Consider the following 22237-nt stretch of genomic DNA (forward strand, 5'->3'; position numbering starts at 1 on the left):
AAAAAATATGGGGAAATTCTATTATCGCTACCAAATCTGTTAATAAAATTAAATTTTTATTATTTTTTTTTTTCCTGAAATCAACATTTATTCTAAATATAAAATTATACATAGAGAAATGTAGGATACCTAACCTAATGGTATCGAAAGGTAATATAAATGGTACAAAATCTTGCTAATAATGATAAAAACTTCATCCCATTAGCTAGTAAAACCAGTGTATTGTGGCCCTCACTTGGAGCTTTTTGCTTTTTTTTTTTTTTTTTCAATCTTTAATTATTATTTTGATCTTTATTATTTAAATGACATAAAAGTATTGTTATTTTTTTTTTCATGTGAAAAATTATGAAAATTCTATTATTTTAATATAATATAAAGAATAAAAGATTGACAATACTAAAATTTTTGAATTTGAATTTTACTTTCAAATTTGATATATACATAACCTAAAATTGATCATCAGAATTTGATATACTTATCCCTCAATTCATTAGGATTTAACTCCTTTGTTTTAAACTCCTTCCACTATTGAAAATAATTCAACTAATTAATTTCTTTCAAGTAGTATTACTTTTATATTTATTTGTAATATTATTTATTGTTAACTAAATATAGTTAAATACTACTAATATAGATTTTGTGTCATTAGATTAAGGTTTAAAGAAACTATTCTGAGGGGTAATTTATATTTTTTTTAATTATTTTAATTCTATTTGTGTTATATTTTTATTTTATTATGGTTTTGAGATTTTTTAGTTTTTAATTCTAATTAATTTAGTTTTCTATTAACATTAATCAGAATTCAACGAAAACAAATTGTATTTATTATTTAATTCAATGTAGATTATTGTGTATTATGATTTGTATATTGTGTATTCTGTATTGAATTTTGTAATGTACTATTTTTAAAATTTTACATTTCTATATTTTACAAAATAATAATAATAAAATTAAATCCTATGAAATAATTTAAAATAATTAAAATCTCCAATATAAAATTTCAAAACTAATAAATATATAAATATTTAACCAAATCTCTTTTTATTTGTTTCAACTGATTTTTGATCTAATTTTACCAATTTTACTTTTACTTTTATCTATTCACTATTCATACTTTTTATCATTAATTTTTTAAGAATTTATTCATACATATTTATTCATTTTTTCAAATTTAACTTAATATTTTCACTTTTGATTGTTTCATATATTATAATACACTAACAATTTCTTTTAATAATATAATAATAAATTATTTTATTTTTATTTTATTTACAATTTTTTTATATTAATAGAGAAGAATTTTTAAAAACAAAATGTCAAGTGAATCTGATCAACTACAATTTATAATCAATTTTATAAGAACTCATATTATTACTTGGTATGGTGTACTTATAATAAGTACTTCATTATATTTTGGTGGTTTATATATAAAAAGAGAAATATTTAGAAGAAAACATGGTTGTAAAGAACCACAAGTTTATCCAGATGGTGGATTTTTAGGTATAAAATTAGGTTATGATTTACAACATTATAAAAAAACTGGTGAATTAATTGATTTTCCATTAAAACTATTTAAAAAATATGGTAATAAAGAAACTTTTAGTGCTTATTTATTTGGTGTAAGAGTTGTTGTTACAACTGAACCAGAAAATTTAAAAGCTATATTAGCAACTCAATTTAATGATTTTAGTTTAGGTACAAGACATGCACATTTTGCTCCTTTATTAGGTGATGGTATTTTTACATTAGATGGTAATGGATGGAAAGATTCAAGAGCTATGTTAAGACCACAATTTGCAAGAGAACAAATTTCTCATGTACAAATAATTGAACCTCATTTACAAATTTTAAAAAAACATATTGATAAAAATAAAGGTAAAATATTTGATATTCAAGAATTATTTTTTAGATTAACTGTTGATACAAGTACTGAATTTTTATTTGGAGAAAGTGTTCATTCTTTATATGATGATTCAGTTGGTTTAAAATGTGATGATCAAGTTGCTGGTTTTGCTGATGCTTTTAATGAAGCTCAAAAAGCATTAGCTGTTAGAACTTATTTACAAGTTTTATATTTTTTATATAATCCACCATCATTTTGGAAAAGTACTAAAGTTGTTCATAATTTTGCAAAAACTTTTGTTAATAAAGCTTTAAGTTTAACTCCTTCAGAATTAGAAGCAAAAGAAAAAGAAGGTTATATATTTTTATATGAATTATCAAAACATACAAGAGATCCAAAAATTTTACAAGATCAATTATTAAATATTTTAGTTGCTGGTAGAGATACAACTGCTGGTTTATTATCTTTTTGCTTTTTTGAATTATCAAGACATCCTCATATTTGGGAAAAATTAAAAGAAGATATTTATTTACATTTTGGTTCAGGTGATGATATTGATTTATCTTCAATAACTTTTGAAACTTTGAAAAAATGTAATTATTTAAAATGGGTTTTAAATGAAACTTTAAGACTATATCCTTCAGTTCCAATTAATTTTAGAGTTGCAACAAAAGATACTACATTACCATTAGGTGGTGGTGAAGATGGTTCATCGCCAGTTTTTGTTGGAAAAGGTACAACAGTTGCTTATGCTCCTTATGTTTTACAAAGAATGGAAAAATATTATGGTAAAGATTCTGAACAATTTAAACCTGAAAGATGGGAAAATATTCCAAAATTAGGTTGGGCTTATTTACCTTTTAATGGTGGTCCAAGAATTTGTTTAGGTCAACAATTTGCTTTAACTGAAGCAAGTTATGTTATTGTTAGATTAGCTCAAATGTATCCAAATTTAATTTGTGGTGATAAAAGACCTGATCCATGTATGAAATTGATTCATTTAACAATGAGTCATATGGATGGTGTTCATATTGGTATGAGTAAATAAATAAAAATTTAACAAAACTATTTAAAATAAAAAACTTTTGAAAAAAAATATAAAATTAATTTGGAATTATTAAATTAAAAAGATTGGAATTTTACTATGTAATTGATTTACTGTGTTTTCATTGTGTATAGTTCTATTTATAATTTATTCAAGTAATAAATGAAATGATAAAAATAAAATAGTTAATACTTGTATCGTCGTATCGTAAAACGGTCAGATAGAACCGTTAATACTCAAAAAATTTGGAATCGTTAAAATTAGGTTGTAAAAATGGAAAAAATGGAAAGAAATTATAAAAAAGGGAATTTTTAACATAAAAAATTCTATTGTTTTTTTCAATTTTTCACAAGATAAATTTAGAAATTTAAATTAATTAATGCATATTGAACAATAACTGCATATTAAATTCTAGATTTACAATTCCGGAGTTTTATAAAACTTCATCACAAAATGCCTTCGAATGGTAGTACATAAAAATTAGACGATTCCTTATTGGTGCATAAGATCATAACCCACTGTAAGAAATCAATTTGTCAGGTGTTTAACTCAATAACTCATGCAAAATTAATCAATTGACCTCCTATATATAAAACAACTTGTCAATTGTTTACTTCTTTTTAATGAGGCTTTGTCAAAACAGGAACATGAAGAATTCAATTGCATTTAAATCAATTATCTGAACGTACAATAATTTAGTCTTAACTCCTCAATGTTAAACTCCTCTGAAATTGAGGTACTAAAACAGTATGTACTAATTGCTCTTAATAATTTAAGCGAAAAACAAATAAAAAATGTGGGGTAAAAGATTTTGGAATATTTCACAAAAATAAAGCAATATTTCAAATACGATTTAACGATAATATGAATTTTGATAACTGCACAAACGAATTGATCGACTTTGAGTCAATTCTGAAAAGATGAGCTAGCAATTCAATTCCTATTTACAATAAATTGAATTTTAAGAATTTGAATTATTATTAACATTTACGAGTCTACTCGAGCTACCAAATCTCTTATTTTGATTACACGACGTTTCGTTTTTATTGTCAATTCCAATTTAGGAATTAAAAGGGTTTTATTTGCAACATTTATTAGGATTTATTTCATATCAATAAGATTATGTTTATATCCTACAATTTATAGATTTTTTGATATACACTCATTTCAATACATTTTCAATTACTTATTAATATTTGTCACTCTCATTCGTAATTTACTAATCCATTATTATTTTTACTATTTGAATGACTAGTTACAAAAAGAACATTCCGTTTGAGTCTTGAATCTGTTTCAAAATTTAAATAATATTTTATTATTTATCCTGGTTTTGTGAGATGCAATTTGAGATACTTCATTTGCATCGTGTGACTACAATTTTTTAATTATTACAAAGAGAAAGAATTTAAGCTTTATTTAACTTTATGTTAGAGCTTTAACAATAGTTTCTCATAAAAGATTTTTAGCTACATTGTTTTACTATCATTCATCATCTATGTTCGTAAGTTTTTTTCTTTTTTTTGATGTTTTGCTGTATATGTATATAATTGTATATAGAACTAATTTATAATTTTAAAATTAACAAAAATCTATAAGTCAAATCAAATCAAATGTCTCTTTCTTCATTTCTAGTGTATCATTAAGCCCCTATTTTTTTTGAATATAATTCAAATAACTTTGATAATTAAAATTACCAAATTTATAATCAATATCTAATAATAATTTTATAGCATCTTGAGATTTATATATATAATCAGCTGGTAATTTAACTAATTGATCTTGTTCTTTTGTTATATTACTATCAATTTGAGATTTTTGTAAATGAATTAATCTATCACCATTTTGTTGAGATTTATAAACTTGATCATTTGTTAAATTATAAACTCCTGGATATCCACTTATTGCTTTGAAATTAGATTCTCTTGTAACTGGTTGATGTAATGGGAATAAATTTTGTAATAATTCATATGATGCTAATGTAAAACCAAATTGAGGTGAAGATCTAAACACTCTTGCTAAAGATCCTTTAAAAAAAGCTGAAATACCTTCAGTTTTTAAAATTGCTTTACCACAATCGATTATACCTTTATATTTTATGTCATTCTTTTTACCAGCAACTTGTAATCTTGTCTTTATAACATCAGCTGGAGTTGTGAAAAATGCAGCTGGAGCACCTGCTAATGCACCAGCTACTAATAATTGCCAAGTTGATAATTTTTGCTTTTTTGTTGCATCATTTGGATCAAATCCAAACATATATTTTTTCAAATTTGCATAAGTTGGGAAATATATAGCTGAAAATGGTACATCTCTTAAAAGACATGCAGAAGCTCCTTTATATAAACCTTTTATACCTAATTGTTTTATAATTTGTGATGCAGTAAGATGTTTAATTGGGATTTCACCAGGTTTACTTAAATTTTTAGTATTACCTTGCATTTGTAATCTAATTTTAACAATTTCTAAAGGATTTGTAAAGATGACTTGACATGCACCTGCTGACGAACCAGCTAAAATTTCCCAATTCATAGTAATTTTACCATTATTTTCATCAGTACCAATTTTACGCACTAAATCATTAACAGTTAATTTTATAGCTTTTTCTGGGGCAACACCAACTAATTGTGCTCCTAAACCCGAATACAAACCCTTGAATCCTTCTGCTCTTAAAATTTTTTTGAAACAATCAATGGAATTATCATATAAGGCTTTGTGTTTTTGAGCTTGCATTCTAGTTTTAACTAAATCAATTGGATAAACTGCTGTGGCACCGATACAACCAGCTATAGACCCAAGGAAAAAAGAATATAATGAATCATAAATTGGCCACAATGAAAAATTATCACTTGGTTGTGAAGTTGAGTATGAACTTTGAGGATGTTCAAATATTGGTTCTATGGTATTAATGTTGTTATTGAGATTTGGATTAAGGAATGAAATCATTTGTTTTCTTGAAATGTCATCACCAGTTTTTTGATTAATTAAATAGAACAATAAATCTAATTCCAAAGCACTAACTGATTTGAAATTAGCTGATTTTAACAATGGATCATTTAAATGATTGTATAAATCTTGTTTATTAATAACAATATCATCTTTGTCTTTGGTGGTTGGTGGAGTGTTTACAATAACCTCATTAATTAAATCAACTTTACTTAACGTATCATAAATAAACAAAACATTTGACAATGAATAGAATTTTTTATCATCAAAAAATCCTGTGATACTATGTAAATTACTTTTCAATTTATTTGATAATTTATGATTTAAATTGGTAGTTAATAAACCAATTAATTGTTCACCACTAAGTAATTTACTTTTATTGGCTGTTATATCAAAACTTCCAATTAATTTAGTAACTGGTAAATAACTAATTAATGTCACAAAATCATTAAATTCAATAAATCCTTGTGGTTCAAAAAATTTTGGGAAATAAATCCAATTTAATTTAATTAATTTTTGTTGATAATTTGGATCAATGGAAGAATTTATTTTGTTTAAAATATCAACACATTGACCATAACTAATTTTAGAATTTATAGTATTTGAATTTGATAAAAATTTATATAATAATTTATATTCTCCATCAGTTGAAGTTAAAGTATTTATAAAATTAATCCAATTTAATTCATTTACAAATCCCTTTTTTTCAGTATCTGCAATAAGATATAATAATGAAAAAGTTGATTTTGGAATATCAGTTTGGAAAGGTGATAAAATATTAATAAAATCTGGTAATGTTAAGATTTTTTCTTGATTTAAACCAATAGTTGCAAAATCATTGAAAATTTCAGTAGCTTTTAATTGTTTAGTTTCGGACGAAGTTGATAATATTGACATTTTTGAATTGTATTTTTATTTTGTTATATGAATTAAATTGTATAAATTTTATATGATGCAAAAAAAATAAAAAATAATAATAAGATTAAGAAAATTGATTGATTTGAATTGAAGTTGGAATATATCTAAAATTCTAAATGGATATATAATTAAAGTGATTTAGCAATTTGGTGATAATAAAAAATCTCTATAAATTCTTCATTTAATAAAAATCTTTGATTGATGATGAAATTTTTTTTTTATTTTAAAAACGAAAATTAAAAGTTTTGATATTTAAATTTTTTTTATTTTTTTTTTTTTTTAAAAATGTTGAAGAAAAAAAAAATTATTTATAAACAAAAAAAAAGAAACAAAAAAATTATATTAAATTAATTTTTAATTGTAGTGTGAATAAAAATAGAAATGTCGTATTTTGACATCAGTAAGAACCATATTTATCGCGCTAAACTTATGGGCTAAGCTTGCCCTAAAAATCCTAAATTTTAGTACGAGGTTGTATTAAGTTCAACCTATAGTTGCCAGTAGATAGGATGAATGGAATAAAAAATTGATATGATAGATTCTTAAAGGTTTTACCAAAACAAAGATTAATTTCTATTCAATGTAACTTTATCTAATCTACTTTTACTTGTTCATTAGTCTTATAGGTCATTTAAAAACTCAATCTTATGCATTTCAATATTAAATTTAGCTTTTTTAAGTTTTCTTGTGAAGTTTTATTTCAATTGAAACAAAATGTCTCAAATGTTCGCTTTATATTTTTTTTTTTAACCGCGATTGTTAAAATTATAAAATCTGGAGTAAAAAAATTAAAGATTTTATTAACAATTGAATGAATAAATGAGTTATAGAAATCAAAAAAAATTAATTTTAATACTAAGAAATAAATTAGTGAAATTTTTTCTCATTTTCAGAAGGGAACGAAAGATAATTTGTATAAGTTTTTAATGATGAGGACCCTTTTGATATATTCATTCAAAAACTTAATGATGGGAATAGCCTGACAAATAAAATTTGTTTCATTAAGGCGCATTAATTCTTGAACAAAAGTTTCTACTTCTAACAAATTAAACGGTACAACTTTTTCATTATGCGACAACAGCTGTAAGTTTGTTTCACTTCTACTTACTTTCATAAAAAAGAGGGGGAGACTATTCCATATATTATTATCATATTAATTCACTTTATATTGCAAACTAATAATTATTATTATTATAATATAAAATGAGTGATATGATAATTTGATAACCGAGATTTCCAAAATTTTTGAGATTAATTTTATAACCAATCGAGAAATTTATTTAATTATTATTATTATTATTATTAATTATTAGTTATCATAGATAAAGTTATAATGAACTTGTCTAACAATTGTTTTCTACTATTCTAACAAGTAAGTTTCAATCATAATTTACTTTTTTTTTAGAAAGTAAATTGGTTGATCTTACAATTGAAATGTTGAAATTAAAATTTAAAAAGAAATCAATAACTTTAAAATTTATTTTTTTCACTTTCTAGGACTCTAATTAAGTAAAAGTATAATCATACGACATTTAATATTAGTGTAGATTCTATTTATTATTTAAATATTTTTGCAACCAAAAATAAATACTTTAATTAGAATCAAAGAGAGAGAAGTTCCCTTGATCCGTACCCCTCCCCCACTAATATTCGAAAAATAATATTTTTTAAGCCTTTTCATTGGCTCAAAATATTGAAACATAATATAAGTATACATTAATGTCTTTTTAAGTACTTGAATTTTGAAGTACTTCAAATTCTCAAATTCTATGAACTTATCAGTCTAATTAGTCTAAAGCCATTCATTCATATGCAATTTTTTACAGAGTTTTTGCCTATCTTTTCAAAATTTAAAAAATTTTGATATTTTATTATTGGTTTTCTTGTCTCGGACCATTTAGGATTAATTTTTTTTTTTTACTCCACTTTTTTCTCTTTTAGTAAAATTATACTATGATAAAATAAACGTAGTTATTCCGAAGCGGAAAAAATTAACCAAAAAAGTTTTTTTCTGTCGCTACCAGCTAGGTTTCAGATTTTTAAATCTGAAACTTGATCTACGTATAAGATAAATAAACTTTTTAAAAAAAACTAGATTGACTTGAAATATAAAGCTAGGTAAACTTTCGCCCAAGATAAGCTTGAGCAGTTGAAGTTTTTGCTTTACTTTTTACCTATCTAAAAAGCTGAGAAAACTGACTTAAGCTATGTATTCACATAACTATTCAAACATACGCAAGCTTCTTGCACATCATGACTGTATTTTTGTTTCGTTGAGATCAAAGTGACAAATTAATTGTTGAAGTTAAATTGACCGACTTCCTTTTATTAGAATTGAAAAAAAACCATATAAAATATTGAAGAACAAGTAACTTGTATTGGTTTTTCTGTTCACTATATCGAGTGGTCTGTTGGGGGTTGTAATTTTCCTGTCCTATTCAAAATTTGACCTGTTCTCGTAATGTCTTCCCATTGATTGCCCCTTCTAATGTTTTTTGTAAAAGACATAAAATTTTTACGTTTTCTTTCATAAGTTGCAGGGAATTGATGATCAAGTGCTTGTAAACTCTGTAAGAAGTTTTTTCGTATATAATCATTACATTCTGAGTTGGCAATTTTATGGGATAGTTGATAGTCAGTATAATCTGATAACTTTTTCATAACTAGACTAATTACTTCTTTGTATATCAATTAAACGATACTACTTCGCTGAAATGCATTGATCCCTTTAGTTTGGCAAAACTCCAAAATGATAATATGATATAGACCATGAAAAAACCGTAAGTTAGATGTGAGTATATTCAGATATGTATATAAACTGTTGTCAGAAAATTTGAGCTGTTAATCTTTTCTGCATTTTGAGTAGGTTGTTCCAAAATACTACTGACTAATTGTGTATTTAATACTTGTTTTATTTCATAGCTTTAACAAAATATAATGATTAAGATCATTCATGCAAATAAAAGAAAACAGTTGAAAATTTCAAGAATGGTGGAAATTGAATTTGATCAGTTTCAAAATTTTGGAAAATAGCTCATGAGAGAATTTTCGACTGTATATTAGTGTGTATTGTCAAATACAATTTTTGCAAATCATTTTTTACAATTATTATTATTATACGAATACGAAAACGTTTATGCTTGCGAAGAACTATTAAAGTTTCGAAATTAAAAAAAAAAAGAAATAACAAAAAACACATGCTTTTCTCAAAAATGCCGTTGAATATTAATCTCCTTACCTTATCTATCTATAGATTTTGTTAAGTAAAAACAGACCTTCGGAGTGGATTTTGACCTTTGTGGCTTGACACATAAGGTACTTTCGAATCTCTAAATATGTTGCTAAATTTAGAAACTATAAACGATTTTTAACTAACCGTTGTCTGATCATTTGATATAATCGAAAATCCTAATCAATCAAATCAGCATGAAAACGGTATTACACAAATCATTCAATAAAAAGAATTACTAAGGTTATTTATCCGCTTTATACCATATTGCAGTTCACGTAGTTCAGAACTGGATTCGTATGCACCAATACCGCTCAAAACAGACAAACGCTCATAATTTTTGAAAAGCGCATTATCAATATGTGAATCGTTTTTTGATGACCTTTCATCATATTTGTCAATGCAATTTTTTAAAGACGTTCATGAATAAACTATCTTCAAATAGCTTTGTATAGTCTCTCAAATATTATTGTGGGTAATATATTGAATAGTGAGCAAATTCAAATTTTTGTGGTTCTGAGAACAATTTTTTGTGGTTTTGAGAACGTGTTTTTTAGTAATTACAAAACTATAATTTGTAACACAATTAAGTTTGACACATTTTTTGCAAAATGCAATACAATATATTTTAGAATTTGTGCATTTTACTGGGTCATATTTTATAATCAAAACTATTTTGGATTACTCAGTTGATGACTGTAAAATTGGTCAGTTGACCAATTTACCAGTCAATTTGCGGGAGGGGAAGAAATTAAAACTTTTGACAACCCAAAAAAATTCTCATTTTTTGGACAACCCAAGAAAGTCCTTTAGTCATAATGTGATATTTTCACAAATTGTGGAAGTAATGATTATTATTTTTGAGTACCTCCCTCTTGAACAATTAATAGGAAGTTGAAAATTCTTGAAACAATAAACCCACAATTTTGCACTTTGTAAATTTGCTACTGATGTGGTTTCCGTGAACATAATAGTCAAATTGAATTAGACTGTATAAAAAAATTAATTGAGAGGCTTTTCAAATTATAATCAATTGCTGCAAATAAAATCCGGATTTTGCATATTTCAGTAAATGCACAATCTATCCTCAAATTTTGAAAGTTTTGACTGTTCCAATGTGTATTTTTCAACAGCTCTCCATGCAGAACTTTTTAAAGATTATAATAACGTAAATTTTTCAAGAAAAAAAAGTAAAAACGTTTGAATTTTACGGTAACTAATTAGTCCTAGGTAAACCACCAATTACAAAATAAGGGAGAATCTTTTAAATTACAATCTTGACACAAGTTTTTGCAACAACCATCGTAGCTTCCTTTCTACTTGGTGATTAACGACTTTATATACATTTTTAATCTAAAAATCCCGTTGAAGAGAAATTTGCGCATTATTTGATGTCAATTTTATTCGTTATAACTATGCGGTTAAGCTTTTTGCTGCCTCGTAATTATAATCACTACTTTTTATAACTTTAATTGCATCTGTATAAATTAAATTTGTACGTGTGTCTTGACTAAAAATTAAAATAATTGTTTTATGTTAAAAACAAATTGAAAGAGAATAGTAAAAGACCACACATTTAATTTAACAATACAAAATTGCTTTCGATTATGGTATATGCATTGTTAATCATTTGATAATAATTATATGCATCGTTAATCATTTAATAATAAGGATGGTGTTATTATGGAAATTTGCTATTCCAAAATTTGTTTGTTTATTCTTCTTCGGCAATTCAAGTAAATTTTTTATTGGATAAATTATTAAATTAACATTGAAAAATAAACGTTGTTTCGCAAACATAATTATAGTGTTATTGTGGAGTAGATAAGAGGTAAGACAATAGGTAGTTATTGAGCTAATTTACCAATTTTTCATGCATATGTGACATTTTTTACATTTTAAGGAAGGTCAATGGTTTGATTCTAATACATGATATGAATGTATTCTCAAATATGATTGGTATACGCAAAAATTTGATAACCCACGTTATGTACCCTGCTTTCAATAGTACTGAAAACAATGTGACAGAATAAATATCAAACTTTCACGGAGAATTATCAATATCGTACCATTTTAAAATCCGTCAAATTAAGGACTTTTTTCTTTGTTCAAAGAAATCACAAACAAAGATCAAATAGTTAAAGTGAGTTTGGATGTGGCTATCTTCATACAATTTTGCAGTTTTAACTGAAAGTTGTCGAATTTAATTATTCAAATCTGAAAATTATAAATATGGTCAAATTTTCTTCAAAATTTAAAATTATTTACCACATTCTCTAATCAACAACTATCACTACTACTGCTACTGTTGCTTTTGTTCTTAGAGTTGAAACCAATCACAGAAATAATTATTGTTTAGTCATGAAATTTTTTACAATCGCTGTTGCAGCTTTTGCTGTATCAACTGAAGCTGCTGCTATCTATTCACCAATTGGTAAATCAGTTGAAGTCCAAGCTAAAAGAGATGCCGACTTAGTTTCTTTTAAAACCCCATCACAAAATATTGTTTTAGCCGAAAGACTGTTTATTAACTCCACCATCACTACAATTGATCAAATAACTAAAGCCATTGATGACTTATTACAAGGTAATTTTCTTGGATCTGCTGTTGATTTCGGTCAATTACTTATCACTTTGGGTATTGATGCTGCTGAAGCTGCTGAATGGGGACTTCATGAAGGAGAAAACGCTTTAGAAATTATTGCACAATTAGGAAATGTTATTGCTGGTCAAGCCGCTGGTTCTACAAAAAGAGATGTTGTTTTAGGAGATAGAGATGTTATCACCACTACCATCGCTCAAATTACTAAAGCTATTAGTGACTTATTACAAGGTAACTTAGTTGGTTCAGCAGTTGATTTTGGTCAATTACTTGTTACTTTAGGTATTGATGCTGCTCAAGCTGCTGAATGGGGTATTCATGAAGGTGAAAACGCTTTAGAAATTATTGCACAATTAGGAAATGTTATTGCTGGTCAAGCCACTGGTTCTTCAAAAAGAGATGTTGTTTTAGGAGGAAGAGATTTTGTCAACTCTACCATCACTACCATCGCTCAAATTACCAAAGCTATTAGTGATTTATTAGAAGGTAATTTTCTTGGATCTGCTGTTGATTTTGGTCAATTACTCATCACTTTGGGTATTGATGCTGCTGAAGCTGCTGAATGGGGACTTCACGAAGGTGAAAATGCTTTAGAAATTATTGCACAATTAGGAAATGTTATTGCTGGTCAAGCCGCTGGTTCTACAAAAAGAGATGTTGTTTTAGCCGAAAGAGATTTTGTCAACTCTACCATCACTACCATCGCTCAAATTACCAAAGCTATTAGTGATTTATTAGAAGGTAATTTTCTTGGATCTGCTGTTAATTTCGGTCAATTACTTATCACTTTGGGTATTGATGCTGCTGAAGCTGCTGAATGGGGACTTCATGAAGGTGAAAATGCTTTAGAAATTATTGCACAATTAGGAAATGTTATTGCTGGTCAAGCCGCTGGTTCTACAAAAAGAGATGTTGTTTTAGGAGATAGAGATGTTATTACCACTACCATCGCTCAAATTACTAAAGCTATTAGTGACTTATTACAAGGTAACTTAGTTGGTTCAGCAGTTGATTTTGGTCAATTACTTGTAACTTTAGGTATTGATGCTGCTCAAGCTGCTGAATGGGGTATTCATGAAGGTGAAAACGCTTTAGAAATTATTGCACAATTAGGAAATGTTATTGCTGGTCAAGCCGCTAGTGTTTCAAAAAGAAACATTTGAATGTCAAATTTTTAATTGATCTGTTTTTCTTTCTAGAAAAATTTTTTGAGTTTCTTTTCAGACCTATTTTTTTTTTATATACCAATTTAAAGGTTCTGAGTTTTAGTTTTTGCTTTATATAATTAAAATTTTAAAATAAAATATAATTATCAGTTTTTGTTTAATTGATTTTCTACTTCAATTTTCTCTAAAAAATAGTTGGTATCAAGTTTACCACTGTCTATAAAATATTTCATAAATTGTTCTTGTTTTACCTTAAACCTATTGCCGATTCAATTTCATCTTTCTATTTGAGCCCCATGGAATGCTTATACTAATTGTGTAATAGTTATGTCTAAAAATATTGCAAGAAAGAATTATACTTATTTTGCTTTAAAAGAGTTCTAAATTTTGGCTCAGCATTATTGTATGTGTGTTCAGATGCTAACTTTGTACATTTTCATAAAAATCCATTAAACTTGAACAATTATAATTTCAAGGATTGTTAAAGCACTAAATCTTTTCCACTAAAAGCGTAGTTTTACATGATAGTTAAACTATGAATATAATTTGAGATGCACTCTAAATTTATTCAAAAAATAGTTAATGAGCCTTTACTTACTTGCTCAAAAAAATGCGTTATTTTGATGTACGAGTATTTTATTTATTTACTAAATTTTTAGTCAGCTCTTAGGGGCAAATTGGTGCATAATCATAGTCACCCGTTGAAAAGTTCTTTGCATTTTGTGCTCCTTGTTTTCAATTTCTGCTGCTTTTAGACCAACTTACTCATTTCAATTTAACTCAGCATGCATATCTAAACGGTTGGGTGTCGCCACGAAACCGTTAATAACCGTTTCATTCAAGGAGTAAATTCTTCAGCTTAAACAATTGGACTTGTATATTTCACATGAAGAACGTACTGGCTCCGTGAATAAATGGCAGCGTAAAGTTTGAGGAAATTTTATGATTTACCGAACCATTAATTTGTAATATTGTTTAGCAAGACATTACAGAATTTACCTTTGCTTGTTCAATACAGCCTAAAAACTTTATTATAACTTGTACTACTGCCTGCTCTTACTTCATCCAACCAATCATGTTTGGATACCTCCATAAAATCCACCTTCTTAGGAGAAACATTCAATTTTTCAAAAAAAATAAAAGTTTGAAATGATCAAAGTCAATTGGTTTCTGTTGACAAATCTGCATTGCTGCAATATCTATTCAATTTAAATTTTTATTTTGTAACTTCCGTCAATGACCTACTATCAATCTAGCATTAGAGCATGAAAAGAATAATGAATATGTGGAAGAATTGTATAACTGTGGAATAAACATTAAGCTTTGATGACCATATTATTTAATCCATAACCTTCGGTATTTGAATACTGCATATAAATTTGCATACAAGCGCAAATATTATCTTAAAATGTGATCAGGGAAAAAAAAACCTCCATGAGCTACCAAATAAATTGCGCTAACGTGACTTTTAGCCTCGCAAGAAAAGACTTGTTGCGTTCTACAAAAAGGTTAATTCCCATTCTTTTCATACCAAGTCGATCAAATAGCTCGTACTCTCCTTTAAATTTGTCAATATGCTTCTCATGCTAGCAAGTTGAAGAGTCATGAATGTATTTACAAAAATTAGATCTCAATGGGCCTGTTTGATTTTGCTTGATATTGAAACTAGTTTTACAATTTATTAAAGTTGGCGTAGCATTAATAGTGCTCAACAAATTAAGCTTTACCGGGCAAAACACGCTTATGTCACCCTCGAGAATTGACATCCGGTGGAGGTTAATTTTCTACCTTCTTAAAATGTTTACTTTTGTAAAAATTGTGGATATCTTCAGTTAACGGATTAACTTTATAAAGTTTAAAGTTGTCGTTAACAAAATTATTCCGTTCAACCTTATCAGTCGTGAATTTTATGATATATAGTTATTTTCACAAAACACAATTTGTTTACGAAGTGAAAGCTTAAAATCACATCATTTTATTTGTACAATACAATAGATGAAATTTTTCTTTGTACGAAGTAGGACGCCATAAAAGTTCTATATGGAACTTGGTGATAGAATCAAGCTGCGATAACAGTTATACGCCAAGTGGGAAGGGTAAGTAAGTTGTTGAAGTAAAGGTGCATATATTAATGCTAATGGCAGTATATTTACTGAGAGAGGAAATGCGAATTGAATAAAAAACAAAATTAAAGTAGTTCCAGAAAATTGGTCTGGGTGAAACTGTACATACCAGAATAGTTTACCACCTTAACAAGGTGCTTCGTATCAACTTCTAAATTGGCCATTTGAAAAATTGTTATCCTTTGCCATCTTGCAGTTTTGATTCAAAACAAATCACTTAAGCCAATTTTATGATATCCAGTATCGCAAATTTGCGTTATTTCGCACACGTTGCTATGTCTCATATCAAGATCAAAATCTCTCAACTTTGAATCAGACTCAAATTTTTCAATTGTACTTATAAAAGAGATTTTTGTTTAGAGTCCTCGATACATGAATATCTTCGAAACGACATCAAAAAGAATAAAATTGCAGCCAAAACCAAGCTACCAAATTTGTTATATGACACAAAAATGAGATAATCATATTATTTTTTTTCAATCTCTAAATACATATGAGAACTAATGTTTAAGCATATATCAAACGTCAAAAGTAACAAACAATAAATTTACAAATGGCAAGTGGAGCTCCAGGTATGTCTTAAAATTTAGCGAAATGCTTCACTAAGTGTTTTGCTCGACTTGAACTTTGGATATATACTGACAGATTCTTAATCAAATAGGAGGTAATTTTAGAACTTGGACACCAACACCACCAGAAAGAGGATCATTCCCACTAGATCATGATGGAGAGTGTAAAGATCAAATGTTAGCTTATTTGAAATGTATGAAATTTACAGAGAATAAAAATGCCCCCAATTGTAGGATATTAGCTAAGAATTATTTGAAATGTAGAATGGATAATCAGTTAATGGAAAAATCTGAATGGGATACTTTGGGATTGGTGAATTTGCCTGGTGATAAGGAAACTAAAGTTAAACATAAAGATGATGTACAGAAGGAGACTGTCGAGAAGAAGCAATGATGCGATGAGAGATAACATGCTGATAAATAGATGATTTAGTGTTCTTGTAAATAGAAAAATGAATGAATGAAATGATAAAATTAATAGAAACTCTTATATTGGGAGAAAATTTAAATCTATAAAATTTTATTAAACTCATTATAAACAAGTGCTTTTTTTACAACATTATAATATCTCATTACAAATAACATAAAAACATAAAATAACATATAAATCTGACTAAATTGATTGTTTGTAATTATTAGTGTAGCAAATAGTTTAGTCTTCTTTTTTTTCGACTGCCTTGTCAATTTTTTCACCAACTTCTTTAACTCCTTCTTCAACTTTTTGCTCAGCTTTTTTAGCATTCATTAAAAATTTATCAATTGCATTTGGTTCCTTTTTATCTCCATTTAATTCATTTTGATGACCACTACCACCCTCTTGATTTCCATTATATCCATCCACTTGATAATGCTGAGTTGATGTTGGGTGCTGGAATTGTTGTGGGTATGGTTGTGGAGGATATGCAAAATTTGGAACAAAATGAGGTGGTGCTGGCATAGGTTGACCATATTGAGGTCCATTAAACATTGGTTGTTGATGAGGTTGTGGTTGAGGTTGGGTAGCTGGATTCATTACATTTGAATAAATTTGATTATAAACTTGTTTGATAGCATTTGGATTACGTGAATTAGAATCATCTGATGTTTCTTCAGATTTATCAACTTTTGTTGGTTCTTCTTTCTCTCCCTTTGACAAATCATTTGATTTCTTTTTTCTCAATAATGATAATAATTCATTTGTAGGTTTTATTTTCGAAGGTTCTTCTCTATCTTTTGGTTGATCCTTGGCTGATGGAGAAGTCTTTTTGGTGAATTTAGGCTTAGCATCATCTTTTTTGTCAACTCTTGGTAAAATCTTCTTCGGTGGTTTTGGACCTTCTTGTTCCCTCGGTTGTGATTGTGATTGAGCTTCTTTTTGTTGTTGATATTGTTGTTGACGTTGTTGTTGCTGTTGTTTAATCTTGGCTATTTTTTCATCTTCACTCATTGGTTTTCTAGTCTTTGATGCTTTAGAATGATAAACAAATTGTTTATTTGTTAAATTCAAGACCAATGAAGAGTCAATCATTAAACCACGATTAGTTGTTAATTTTCCATTCATGGTATTACCACTTAATTGAGGAACATCAAATATAACACCTAATGAAGTTTTTGATCCAACTGTGAAAATAGAAGCAACTGTACCTTTTGATAAAATTGGGACTTTACCAAAATCTTGAACATATAATACTCTATCTCCTAATTCGAATTTTTGTTCACTTAGTAATTGATATGATTCACTAGCATTCAAGATTGCATTTCTTGGAACACCTCTGATATCTTTGTTGATGAATGGGATAGTGTTCAAAATGTAATTTTCCATGTATTGTTCAATAGCAGCAAAACTAAATTTGGTTAATGATTGACTTTCTAATGAAACAGGAATTAAATCTTCTTTAACTTCTTTCAACCATTTTTTGACTTGTTGAATTTCTTCAGGGCTTGAGATTCTTGCTAATTGAGGAATTTCTGAACCACCAACTTCAGATAAATTATTAAATAATTTTGGAAATTTATTTTTATAAGTGTTAATTAAATTTATAGCTAATGGAGAAAATTCCCAGAATTTACCATTATATGATTTTCTTGTATAACCTAAAACTTTTTGTCTTTTACTTTCAAATTTTAATTCTAATCCAACATTGATTTTCTTATCTGGACCTTGAACCATAAATTGACTTGTAATTTTCGACAATAATAATGGGTTAATCCTCAAAGTTTTAGCAACTTCGAATGATGGGACATATTGAATTTCTTTTGATTCAGTAAATAATCTCTTTTTACCTATATTTGGTTCAGCAACTGATGAAATTTTCGAAATTTTGATACTCAATTTATCACCATTATATCCAACAACTTGTGCTGGTGCACCATAACCCATATCACCAAGGAAAGTAACTTGAGAATTAATTGGGAATTCTTGTTCTATTGGCAATGGAGGTCTAGTAGCAAATCTTGGATCTTTATGAGATACTTCTTTGACAATTAACTGAATTGGATATACTTCCATTTCTTTTGAGTAAGTTTTAACATAAGCACCTTTTGAATTTCTAATAAGACCATTAACTGGTTGAACATATAATAAAACTTCAATTGGACCTAATTTAACACCCTTGGTTTTGTCCCAAGAATACTTCAAATTGGATACATCAGATTTAAATTGTCTTCTGTCTTCATTAGTTAATTCATTTGATATAACGCTCTTGAATCCCTTTTCGTTTCTCACTGATTCGTATTTATATTCATCATCCAATACTTTAACAACTTTACATTCTCTTAAAAATGGCCAATTACTATAAATTAGTCTTCCAACAAAAGATTGAGCAAATTGCTTTACTGATAAGTCTGACCAAATATTTTCAATATTTAAAATCATAGTTTCGGATTTCGATGAAAAATTAAAAATTTTAACTTCATTTTGAGCTAATTCACTTGAGAAAGAAATTGATTGTAATGTTGGAAAACCAGCTGATAAATCCGTTCCATAACGAGCACCTTCAATTTTACCAATTCTATAATCATCAACTTTAGCTAATTGGAAAACTTCTTCATAACATTTATCATGTTCAACGTCATGAAAAAATCCAGGTAATGGAGATGAATATACTTTATCAATTTGTGGATTATGAATAAATTTAACATTAAACCCATAAGAATTTCTCTTAGTTTCCTCCGGTGTTAATTTATCTTCAATTGGTTTTAATACTTCAATTAATTTTTTTTCATCAACAAAGTCCAATAATACAACTGCTTCCCAAGTTGCAGTTTTACCATTCATATCAACATCAACTTCATCTGGATAAAACAGTTTTATTGGTGAATGCTCCTCAATCATTAATTGTCTGTAAACTGCTGGCATTAATTTTCTTGATCTTGCGGGCAAAACAGCCATCAATTGTTCAAATGGTTTAAAAGGATGGGATGGATCATATGTTAAATCAACACCTTTATCTATAAGCGCTTCTAAACCTACTGATATATCTGAAATCCTTGGCGCATAATGATACTTGTAATACCAATTCCATGAAGGACAACCACGGTAATAATAATACAACACCCACTGCAAACCTTCAATATAATGTTCAGTCAATTCTATTAATTTTTCTGTATCATCAATATTAAAATGTAATTTATCTTCATAGTAATCATTCTTCCAATCTTTGAACTTCTTTTGATAAACTTCTTTGGTGTCATTCAATACATCTTCACTGTCAATCAAATGTGCTGATTGATAAGTTTTGATTGTCTTTCTAACTTCGTTAATTCTCTCTTCATATTCTTCATCGGATTCAAGTGTTGGTAAACCATCAACATCAAATTTGGCAACATAATTATCTTCAGATTTTGAATGTATGATGAGAAATCCAGCTTGTAGAGCAAATTTTTTTAAAAAGTCCAAATTATTTTCAACATCCTCTTTTACTAATTTCAAAGTTGGTAATTTTTCATCATTTGCTAATTCAATAATTGTCGAAAGTGGTTGAGTTGAAATTTCCATAAGCCATGGCTTTATAAATCCAACTAATTTTTTTTGCTCTTTTAAAATCAATAATTTACCAATTTTTTTCCTTTTCTTCTCCCCACTAATTGAGACATCTTCCAACTTCTTATTAAACCATTCAATATCGACTTCTTTTTCTTCAAAATTTTCAAATTCAAACTCTGATAAATGATGTACCCAAATATTCAATCTTCTTGAATTTATTTTACCATCCTCATTCATATAACCATCTGATTGTACTAAAGTTTGCTTGAAAGTTGATAATAATAACGGGAATGCACCTTTATTTATATGTAAATCAGGTAAATGAGGTAAAAAATCATTACCAATAACATACATAATCAATATAAAATCATCCAAAATTCTTTCAAAATCATATTCAAATGATAAATCATCTTCAATTTCTTTGAACTCCAAAGATAAATACTCTCTTAATAAACTTAAATGTAAAAGGAAAAAATTTGTTTCTGTGACATCTTTTGGTCCTGAAGATGATGATGATTTGCCTCCAAATTTAACTTCTTCTCTTAATAATGCAAAATGTGGATCATGACTTACTAATCCTAACATAATTAAATCAGCATCTAATCCATATATGCAATGTCTTAAATTGGGGTCATAGTCTGGTTGAGCTCGCACTGATCTAATGAATTCCATAATCTTGTGTTCACCTTCTCCTGGTACTTCATGACCACTTAAAATAATCTCAATATTTGACCATTGAGAATCCTCTGTTATTTTCTTATGTATAAAGTATTTTAAATTTTCTGTTAATTTTGCCATAAATTCCGTACCAGGTGTTATAGAATTTGAATCAAATGGATCTTCTTTTGGAATTTCTTCACCATTTTCAATTGCTTTCTTAAGGTTTAATTCTGCTTCATATGCTGTTCTAAATCTTCTTGCTCTTTGTTGATTCATTTTAGCTCTGGGGGCAACACCATCTATCGCCATATAAAATGTCTTTTGAGGCTTTATTATACTAAATAAATGTTCAATATAATTAAATATGGAAGCATACATTTGATCATCTGATAATCTTGTTATTGATCCATCATTTGAATGTGTACAAGTATGTAAAATTGAGTTCATATCAAGATATAAATTATCAAACTCCGGTATTTGATTCTCATCAATTAATTGTGAGATCAATGGCCATCTCTCCGATATAAATCTGAAAAACTTTGGAATACCTAGATTTGAAAGTTAGTAAATCATTTTAAACACAAAAATAGGTTCATATCTGTCTTTGGAACAAATTGGTTGAATCAACATACCCATCTCTTTGCTATAATTCTATCTTCGTATTCTCTTGAGACTTTTTAACAAGATAAATTATTAAGTCTTTTCTTTATAAATTTGGTTGTTAAATTTTTGTTGCAACTTTATTTTTTTTTATAGAATTTAATGTTTTTTTTGTTAGTAGAATTTTCAACAATATAAAAATAATAGTAATAATTTACACTACCCACTAAGTTAAGATCTCTTATAAAGTTTATATATTCTACCGCCAAAAGCCGCTTAAAAATCTATATACTAAGAACGATCTTTGAAAATAATCAACTAGCATAGTTACCAACAAAGTGACTTTTGATTAGATGAAAACAGATAAATGCTCTTATAAATCGATAAGTGTTGGATAAAAATCTAATTTTGACAGCTAAGATCAAGAATAAACTATATATATTTAATTTTATAAACGCAATAGTAAAAACAACCATATACTGACACATTATGAATTCATAGAAGAATATGTATGAATGAATTTGTATAATTCAAAAAATCAAAGTTGTTTCCATTCACTTAATCATGATTCACTT

The 22237-nt window shown here is 27.3% G+C and overlaps 5 protein-coding genes across 5 annotated transcripts; 3 read left to right on the forward strand and 2 right to left on the reverse strand. All coding sequences in view use genetic code 12, as the record gives it.

The window, feature by feature from the left end:
* Positions 1-1313: 1313 nt before the first annotated feature.
* Positions 1314-2891, forward strand: KGF54_002151 (cytochrome P450; the record flags this gene model as incomplete). The annotated part of the gene is made up of 1 exon (XM_051762600.1): positions 1314-2891. The coding sequence occupies one exon, from the start codon at positions 1314-1316 to the stop codon at positions 2889-2891; it is 1578 nt and encodes a 525-aa protein (XP_051620663.1).
* A 1644-nt stretch (positions 2892-4535) lies between these two features.
* Positions 4536-6728, reverse strand: AGC1 (amino acid transporter; the record flags this gene model as incomplete). The annotated part of the gene is made up of 1 exon (XM_051762601.1): positions 4536-6728. The coding sequence occupies one exon, from the start codon at positions 6726-6728 to the stop codon at positions 4536-4538; it is 2193 nt and encodes a 730-aa protein (XP_051620664.1).
* Positions 6729-12339: 5611 nt separating this feature from the next.
* On the forward strand, positions 12340-13743 carry KGF54_002153 (uncharacterized protein; the record flags this gene model as incomplete). The annotated part of the gene is made up of 1 exon (XM_051762602.1): positions 12340-13743. One exon carries the CDS (start codon positions 12340-12342, stop codon positions 13741-13743), a length of 1404 nt encoding a protein of 467 aa, XP_051620665.1.
* Positions 13744-16422: 2679 nt separating this feature from the next.
* On the forward strand, positions 16423-16832 carry COX19 (Cox19p; the record flags this gene model as incomplete). Its single annotated transcript, XM_051762603.1, has 2 exons — positions 16423-16441; positions 16531-16832. 2 exons carry the CDS (start codon positions 16423-16425, stop codon positions 16830-16832), a joined length of 321 nt encoding a protein of 106 aa, XP_051620666.1.
* A 258-nt stretch (positions 16833-17090) lies between these two features.
* Positions 17091-21698, reverse strand: KEM1 (chromatin-binding exonuclease; the record flags this gene model as incomplete). Its single annotated transcript, XM_051762604.1, has 2 exons — positions 17091-21610; positions 21695-21698. The coding sequence occupies 2 exons, from the start codon at positions 21696-21698 to the stop codon at positions 17091-17093; spliced, it is 4524 nt and encodes a 1507-aa protein (XP_051620667.1).
* Between the last annotated feature and the right edge of the window lie 539 nt (positions 21699-22237).

The sequence above is a fragment of the Candida jiufengensis genome, assembly GCF_024610255.1.
Source record: "Candida jiufengensis strain CBS 10846 chromosome Unknown scaffold4, whole genome shotgun sequence".
Taxonomy (NCBI): domain Eukaryota; kingdom Fungi; phylum Ascomycota; class Pichiomycetes; order Serinales; family Debaryomycetaceae; genus Lodderomyces; species Lodderomyces jiufengensis.